The 8,947-nt window shown below is 42.8% G+C and overlaps 1 protein-coding gene across 1 annotated transcript; it reads right to left on the bottom strand.

Moving 5' to 3' along the window:
- Positions 1-329: 329 nt before the first annotated feature.
- On the bottom strand, positions 330-8,936 carry LOC103398816 (bromodomain adjacent to zinc finger domain protein 2B-like). The gene is made up of 15 exons (XM_008337557.3): positions 8,701-8,936; positions 8,502-8,576; positions 8,182-8,413; positions 8,024-8,086; positions 7,190-7,334; positions 6,205-7,019; positions 5,820-6,066; positions 5,485-5,640; positions 5,204-5,364; positions 4,451-4,773; positions 3,679-3,814; positions 3,423-3,569; positions 2,892-3,190; positions 2,084-2,227; positions 330-1,805 (listed from the first exon to the last, which is right to left on the bottom strand). Exons 1-15 carry the CDS (start codon positions 8,913-8,915, stop codon positions 1,649-1,651), a joined length of 3,315 nt encoding a protein of 1,104 aa, XP_008335779.2. The 5' UTR covers positions 8,916-8,936; the 3' UTR covers positions 330-1,648.
- Between the last annotated feature and the right edge of the window lie 11 nt (positions 8,937-8,947).

Below are 8,947 nucleotides of genomic sequence, written 5' to 3'. Positions count from 1 at the left end.
TTTAATCGCTTGTATCAAACAAATAACGTAACTCAAACGTTCTATACTTGGATACTAAACCACTATTGTGTCTTTTCTAAAATATATTATTTTAAAAATGCTGTTTGTCCAGGTATTTTATGTTGAATGTCTTTTTTGTTTCAATGGATTTGATGTACAATATTTTACAATTAGTATTTTTCTAGCTTTTTGTATTAGGTTAAGACACCTGTAACATTAAATGATGTTTAGCAGCAAAACCAGAGAACATGAATGGTTTTACTTTATAAATGAATGACTATAAGATGGCGATACAAGGCCATGCTAAGACACAAAAAACCCAGAAGCAGTTACGTTGAAAAACATCCTTTTAATAGGTCCGTGCCACACACTAGTGAAAAATAAAGCTCCTACAAAAGAATGATACTTTTATTCCACAATATTTTAAATAAAGTAACTTCAAGTACTTTTGACTTGGGTACAAAAAAATCTAGCTGCCTCCATCAGGCCACAACACACAGCAAGGTTCAACACAGTGGTTACAAATGGCCTTAGGTCCTCTCTGTTTAGTGGCAGATTTTTGAGAAAATGCGTCACAGAAGCATCGCTGAACGCTCATCGCTCCATTTTTCTTTTCTGCAATGGTGAGGAATGATTTCTTTGTCACTGTCCAACTTTGGAGGCCTTGTTGGATTGAAATCATATAAAAAAATATTGTTGTCATAAGAAGGAAAAACTAAGAAGAACATCCCCTACATGCCCCTGTTGGAAGGGTAGGCACTACCAAGATTAAGGATACCACAGTGTTTGCAGAGGATATGTATATACTGTACAAACAATATTTATGATAATGTTTTTTTATCACGGTCACTAAAATAGAATGCTACAATCATTCTAAGGCATAAACAATATCTTAATATTCTCAAACAATTTTTACACATTGTTCCAAACAAGACATAATATTGACATTAATAAACAGTATATACACATGAATCACCATTGTCTTCCTCTTGCTCTGCTGTTTGTGTAAATAAAAGCACTTTTACAGTCTGAACAAATGGATACAGTTCTCTGATGCCCCAAAGCACTGAACAGTGTAAACAGTTTTCTTTTTCTTGGCTTTGTCGGATATTTGGGAGAAAAAATTACAACACAAAGACACATTCCTTTTTTTTTTTAACTCAATAGCAGTTCAGCTGACTCTTCCTTTTCATAGAAAATGAAGTGGACCTTGATTCATAAATAATTATTACAAAATTAAATACATTCACTATAATATGATTAAATAACAAACAGGATATTTACAAGTAGTGGAAAGTATTGTAGCACAGACACATCAGTGACAGTTGAGGATTCATTCAGTGCAGTGTTCTGAGACAGGGAATGCTATTGCACTACAACACCCCATTCCTCTGGGACTCTTTGGGGCTTTTATCCCTGTTGTAAGAAATCCAGCGCACCTCAATGTAATGACATTTTTATTTCAAGGCGATATTTCTCCAAAAGAAACCACATGGTTCCTCATCAAGGATTAGAATTTGTTTTTTCACTTCTGTCCCGCAAAGTCGTCATCTTCTTCGTCCTTAGGGAACAAGAGTCAGTCGAAGGTGGTGCGCTAGTTTGAAAGATGCGGACCGTTTTTACGGGGAAAAATCTGAAAAGATATTGTTTAGTTTGTTTGTTTCAGAAGCTCAGTCCAGCGCTTCTCAAAAAACTTCCTCATATTGTGACCTGCTCGACCAATGTCTGAATTGTCTTCATTGAACTTTTCGCAGTTGTCAAACACCAGGTTAACATCAATGATGAAGGTCTCCAGATTTTGATATCTGTGGAAATACAAAGAAAACAAATGAGGTGGTGATCAGGAAGAAAAAGAGAAAACACTTTTATACTTTTTGTATTGTTTTTGTTTTTTAATAATTTTTTCTTTGTACGGCCTTTTCACCTATATAAATAACATAAAAAATGTATGACAGAATCAATTTTTGTATTATAAATCTCATATATAAAGTCCTTAAGCTAAGACAAACTTCAAACTTCAAACTTAAGTAATACTAATAAATGTAAGTACTAATAAAAATAAAAAGACAAGATAAAAACTCACTGGCTGCTGACAAGCTTCTCTCGTATGGTGGAGAAGTCCATGGGTTTCTTGATGACCTTCTTGTAACCAGGGACAGATTTCAGGTTGACCGGGGTGAGAAAAGGCCACGCATCCTGATGACGCTCAAGCTCGGCCAGAAGGACTCTGTTTGAAACGCACACAGAAACACGCATGCACCATTAGACACAGGAAAAAACACTGGATCTGTTTAAGGAAAGAACTCAGAATATGATGCAGCAGATAAAGCAGAGTAACTTTACAAAGTGAAACTCTGAAAAATGAAAGAAGTGCTGTGCAAGATTTAGATGTAGGGTTAGCATATACATTTACAGAGAACGAGGCGCCTTCACAGGTGATTTACAATGTTAATAAATTCCCCTGATGATCGGGATTTAAATCACCGCTTTCTAGTCGTCCTCTGTACAAATTATTGTCCGTTTTATAAGTTGTGATCAGATTATAGAAAAAGACACAATCCAAAAAACAGCTTGGGGAGTATGTGTGTAAGTTGTGATCAGATTATAGAAAAAGATATATGAACAAACAATATATGAATAAATGTGTATACAAACAAAAGTATCTTTCAACATTCAATCAAAACAATGTGGAATTTCATGAAATACACTTGAGGATGACCCTCTTTACATTCAAACTCTTCATACTGATTATTTAAGTCTCCCACTATCAGGCGGACAGATTCATTAAAACTAGCAACGGATCCGTTTTTGCAGCTGGTGTTTCAGTTATTATATCTGACAGACTGTGGTTAAGAAGGTGAGGCATGTAGGAGCAGGTTAGAACCTCATACCTGCATAAACCCAGGTCTCTGTTATTGTCTCGCGCAGTCTTCGCTCTCTTCACACACACTGGACTCTCCTGATTGGCTGCTGGCAAAACGGGTGACATCTCCTCCATTTTCTTCTTCCTGTTTGTGTCCTTTGCTCCTTTCTTGGGCGTGCTGCTTGCACTGGCGGAGTCGTCCTCTGACACTTCCCCGTTTCCTGTCTGCTTCCCGTTTTTCTTGGCCTCGCCACCTTTTTTGTTGCTTCCTCCACTGGTTGCTACTGGTTTGCTTGGAGGCTTTTTGGCTTTGGGGGTTGGACTGGCCTAAACAGAATGAACACTGTCTGAGTTCTGGGAACAGTCATCTAAGAAAACACCTTATTCACTGCTTATACTGTAAAATACATTTTCCTTGTTTAGGTACTTTGCATTACGTGCATTAAAAATCATGTTTGTTATTAAATAGGTTGTTATGAAAAACAAAAAGTGATTAATTTGATCAAATTAAATTCCGGATGTTGTGTGACTGTCGGTGGAGTTTGAAGGGTTCCGATACCTTGGATATGCAGACTGGACAGTACCAGTCGCCCTCTGGGATGCAGGTGATCTTGGGTTTGTGACAGTAAGTATGGCAGCCTTTGTCACAGCCATCACACAGCAGGAGGAGGTCTTCATTATCGCCCTTTCTACATATCTGACAGTACTGCAAAACACAGGGGGTACAATGTGAGAGAGATATCTTTGTACTGTACAACAGGCCTATCAAGGTATAATTCAAACTGGTAAACAGTTTCTGTTTGTGCGCTCCTTACCACTTTCATGATAGACCTCTCCCAAGCGATGGACTTCTGTAGCTGCTGAATACACATGGCCAACTGGGCGGCACTGCGTACTTCAGTCAGGGCCTTCCTCCACACCTTCATACCGTGGGCCACTTCTTCCTCACCACTAGGGGACCAATATAAACAAACATCAAGACGTCATGAGAAAAAGTTCTAATTCTCACCAACTTTACACGAAAAAGTGTGGGTCATTTTTTTTTGTTTTTTTTTTACACAAACACAAAGCACAACAGTGTATCAGCTGAACCAGCCACCAACAAGACAGGAGACCACGGAGAGCTCCAGCTGTGCAGAGACAGGCAGAAGGATTCTGGGGGGGGGCAGTAGGTCACACATCATGTCATGTTAGAAAAACAAATGTTCATGCAGACAGAGTGAGGGCTCGTGTGTCAGTTTACACTGTACAGTCGGAGCAACAACCAAGGTTACTGATGCACAACACCATGCAGATGGCTGCAGAAAATAAAGAATACCACAGTGGTTAAGGAGCGTACAGGAAATTAAAGGGGGAGACACTCACCCACCCACCACCAACCCAATGAATTGCACAAGACCAGAAAAAGAAAAAAAAAATGCCACAAGCCACCATCGACACCACGCCTGCTGAGGAAGCAGCAAAGACCCTCGCTGTTTTTTTGTTTTTTTTTTTAAGTTATGTGAGAAACACAAAGCACAACACACAGAGAGGAGAAGGGTCTCAGTGGGAGAGTGGGGGTAGCTTTGTTTTGGAGAAATAACCTACCCTTCCCTGTCAGCACTAGTGGATGGGGCGGGGGCAGGGACAGTGACCGTACCCACATTATCCAGCCTGATCTGAATGGTGGTACCTAAGGGGCTCCTCAGGTACCTTCTTTCAATGTTGCGCTCCAGATCAGCCAGACGAGTCACTGCTATGTCCAGCGGGTTGTCCAGGTGACGTGTTACCCCGCCCTTCTCCCCACGTTCCTCCGGATGATCCCTGGAGTCCTTGTCTCCGCTGTAGGCCGATGTCGATTTTGTGGGTGGTTTATGCTCATAATAAACCAGATCCTCTCTCTCAGACTGAGGGTCAGAGTGTGTCCAGCCCTGGAAGAGAGGGATTTTAGTATTTGTTGTTTTTTTTTATCACTGATCACATCAATTGTTATGTTGTGGAATATTTAGGTTAGGAAAAAGAAAATCCTCCTTAAAGTTATTCTAATGTGCTTTTATAAGAAACAAAGCAAAACATGGTCTAAACGTTATTGCATATTTGAAACAGGTGCAGGTCTAAAACCCAAAGAACACTCTCCCCACTGTGAACCACAGAGGTAGGAGTGTAATACTGTGAGGTTGCTTAGGTGCATCCATAACTGAGAATCTAGAAAGGTGAAAATAACCTTTAAGATTTTAAACACAAATTAAAGGAAGCAAAAATATTATGTTGACTTAAAGTAGTCTGTCTGCGTTTTTTTACCTTTAAGATTTTAAACACAAATTAAATGAAGTAAAAATATTATGTTGACTCAAATCTTACCTTAACCTGCAGACTGGCAGCAGTGACCTTCCTCTCCAGCTCCTCCACCTGCTGCAGAACAGCAATGTCCATCTCCATGGCCTGCTCTTCTACACACCAGCCTCGCACTGACTCCACACTGACCTGGCTCTCCTCCAGATCACACAGCTCGATCATGGCCACTACATGGACAACAGGTTGTTAAAAATGGCCCAAACCAACTCAACCATACTGGTAAATAAGCACGACCAGGAGTTACTGCAGTTTTCGACAAAGCCAGATAATTATAATGAAGTACTTACCATCTCTGTGCTTGGTGCAGACCTGTGGTATCATCTCCATGTACTTCTGCATCTGCCGCTGGAGGCCCTTCTCTCTGATGCCTCGACTGTGGAGGGCGTTGACTAAGGCTCTGAGTTCCTCTACATCAGACACCCGCCACCAGCCTGTCAACATGTCTGAGAAAGAGAGAACGAACAGGGAAGTGAGCTAAATCTTGTCTTTACTTTTGCTATTTCACATCCTCAACAATCCAAGGATAGCAGAGAGGATCATTGGTAAACGCAATATTTATGGATTGTCCAGGAAAGTGAAATCTGTTCGATTGAATTCCTTTCAATGTTTTATTATGACTCACCCTCTGGGATGGGACGAGGTAAGGGATGGTCCAGGGATTTGGGCATTTCCAGTGTAGGCTTAGATGAGGATTTCTCAACATGAGGTAAAGGTGATTCACTCTTACTGGAGACACTTGCAGCTGTGTTGCCCTCCAGAGACTGCCCAGGCATGGGGCTTGGGCTATTGCACAGAGGCAGGCTGGGACTTAACATCCCACTTGGCCAGCTTCCAAATGAGCTCCCCAAGAACGAACCGGCTGACTTCAGCTGATGAAAACGGACGATAAACAAAAATGGTGAGGAAGAGAAAACAGAAACAGAAAAATGTTGTTTTTAAATAGAAACTTTGTAAGGATGTTGCCTGACATTACAGCAAATGCTTGATTGTCATCCAGAAACCTTTACCTGCAGGGCTGACAGTGGGTAGTTAAGGAGACCAGCCGGATGGTGAGGGCTGGCTGAAGCTGAGGCAGCTGAAGGGGTGAGAGGCAGCGCAGGGGACGGAGGTGGAGATCTGGGCCTGGCTGGAGTGGAAGAGGCCTGGGGAGACACGCGGTGAGCCCCTGCAGGGGTGGTGGTGAGGGAGGAGAGGTCACAAGGGCTACGGGGGAGCAAACTAAACCAGTGACCGCTCCTCTCTGTCAGGACTCTGAGCAGCTGGTCGTTGGCCTGGAATGAGAGGTGAGGAGATGGAGCAGGGGATGAAGACGGGGGAGTGTTCTCTGGGCTGTGGTTATGGCCTGGCAGACAGGAGACAGATAAAGAGCCGGGCGCTGGGGGAGGGATGTTTGCAGTGTCATTAGTGGTAGCCATGGAGGGGGTTGTTGCTACTGCAGGCTCAGAGGTATTGCGAGTGGGGGAGGATGACGTGACAGACACGCTGGCACTGGCAGCAGCCACGGGGCTGCCATTTTGTCTAACATGGAAACTCTCCCTGTTCTCCGCCGTCACAGTTTCTTTGTCAGTGTCGATGTCAGGGACGGAGCAGAGTTTGGAGACACAACTCTGATGCTGGTAGAACAGATTCGGGGAGTTTTTCTTCACCTCGTCCTCCTTTTCCTCCTCCTTGTGTTGGTCCAAACTTTGAGTTCTAATACTCTGTCCATCAACACTGTTCTGTTTCACCTTCTCTAACTCAATTTCCTGGGGTTCATCTTTGACCTTGACCTCTTCAGCTGCTCTCCTTCTCCTCTGCCGCTCCTCCTCCAGCTCCTCTGGTGCTGTGGGGACATTATTATTACACTGGTTGTTTTAAAAGTGTTCAGTTTGTAGCATCTCAGTACTAGTTTCAAAAAGGTATGACACTATGAAAGCAAAATATTTTCAACATGAATAGAACTGGACAAAGCAATCACACACACTGTGCCCAGTGAGGCGCAAGAGACAATACCTTCTCCACTCTCCATGGCTTCAATAAAGACTCCCCCACAATGAGGAAGAACCCAGTAGCGGCGTCGGAATCTGTCCTGGCCGTACATCATGGAGCGTAGGGAATGAGAAATCTCAAACAGCTTTCTCCTGGTCTGATGGTGTTGCTATAATTGATACAGAATTCAGAGTCTCGTCATTTCCGCACTCGATAAAGACCTTCACAACAACAACAACAGACATCATCCCACCTAATCCTGTCTAACGTTTCCCTGTAATCACCAAGATAAATTACACATTACAAGCTATGCTAATTAGGAAACTCATTAGGGTAATTAATGCCTTAATCAGTAAACAGAACATACATGTTTGTCCCTGCACAAAAACCTATGGTTATTTTTAATAAAACAAGAACAATGATAGCAGCCAATTAAAACCGGCAGTGACACTTGTATTTATTTGGCTTTGGCCCCAAGAGACAGATCCCTATCTCGACTCATTAGTGACACCAACCATGCATTTATGAGCTGAGATACATAATGAATTCATGTGAAGGATATAAGTTTGACTTTTTTGTCATTTTCTCACAGATCTTAAAAACAAGACCAATCAGCGTTCTGCTGGTTTTAGTGTGAAAATAAGGCTTAAAAGATTAATACTGTGGTGTCAAACTTAACTTTGGGTCCAAACAACGAAATAATTCAAACACAAACACATTCTTCATTATCGTGTAATGAAGAAACAACCATAACATCCTGCTTCATCGTCTGTTTTTCAACATCTCGGCTAAAGACAACAGTTGACTGGACTGTATAATTCACTTCTAATTCATTGTCTAGGACTTTGGAGGACATACCTTGGCCATCTTCTCAATCTGCTTCTCCAGCTCCTCCAGACTGGTGGCTTGGTCAACCTCATCCTGCCAGGAACAATAAAAAACCAAACACAATGAGTCATCCTCATCATCATGCTCCTCACTGACAACATAGCCGAACACAATCCTGTCTGTTTCACCTCATCGTACGTCTCCACTTTTCTAACCTTCTTCATTTCTTCCTCCTCCTCCTCGTCCTCTTCCTCGGCCTGGTCGTCACTGTCGTCGTCGTCGTCTTCATCATCGTCACTCTCTCCGCCAAGCTTTCTTTTGCGTTTGCTGGCAGAGGACGGCGTGCCAATGGACTGGTTCTCCTCCACGCCGACGCTGGCTTCCCTTTTCCCTGTGCGTTTAGCGTAAGTGGTCCTGAGCCTGCGCCGACACAAAACGCACTCAGGTGATTTAGAACAGGAGCCACAAGACGACCGCAGCAGTGATTAAAATCAAACACGTTACTTACTTTTTCAGTTTCCCTTCCATGATGATCTTGTCCTTCCTCATGTTCGCCATCTGGTCCAGCCCTTTGTCAATCTCACTAAAACAAGCGAAGCAAATTCAGGTGTTAGCAGTGGTGTCACTGTTTCTGTTCTCTCTGAATGCATGCTGGATTTTTCGAACGGTTCAAGCTCCTAAGTCTCGCTTCCACCTCTCTGACCTACCTGATAACAGCTCTGCTGCAGGCTAACTCGTTAGCCAAAAAGCCCAGGATGGAGGCCTTCTGAGCAGGCGTGTGGGACTGAAAGGCCTTGGTCTTCAGACTGAGGGCCAAAGGTGCCAGGTCTGTATTGGCACAGTGGGCACTCATGTACATCTGTAGCACCTCAGACACGTTATCTCTATTAATGCCAACGTTGGTAAGGTGGTCTCCAAGCATGGTTTTGGTCTGAACAAGAAAAAAAGGGAAGA

This window comes from Cynoglossus semilaevis, unplaced genomic scaffold, assembly GCF_000523025.1.
Source record: "Cynoglossus semilaevis isolate Cse_v1.0 unplaced genomic scaffold, Cse_v1.0 scaffold684, whole genome shotgun sequence".
In the NCBI taxonomy this organism is placed as follows: Eukaryota; Metazoa; Chordata; class Actinopteri; order Pleuronectiformes; family Cynoglossidae; genus Cynoglossus; species Cynoglossus semilaevis.
This window is presented reverse-complemented; position numbering and strand designations above follow the sequence as displayed.

Bases quoted from the DNA above. Each gene is read 5' to 3' on its own strand.
- LOC103398816 (XM_008337557.3), bottom strand. From the start codon at position 8,915: ATGCTTGGAGACCACCTTACCAACGTTGGCATTAATAGAGATAACGTG. The intron at 7,020-7,189 runs GTATTGTCTCTT...ATGTCCCCACAG, and splicing joins AGCCATGGAGAGTGGAGAAG to CACCAGAGGAGCTGGAGGAG. The intron at 1,806-2,083 runs GTGAGTTTTTAT...GTATTTCCACAG, and splicing joins GAGAAGCTTGTCAGCAGCCA to ATATCAAAATCTGGAGACCT.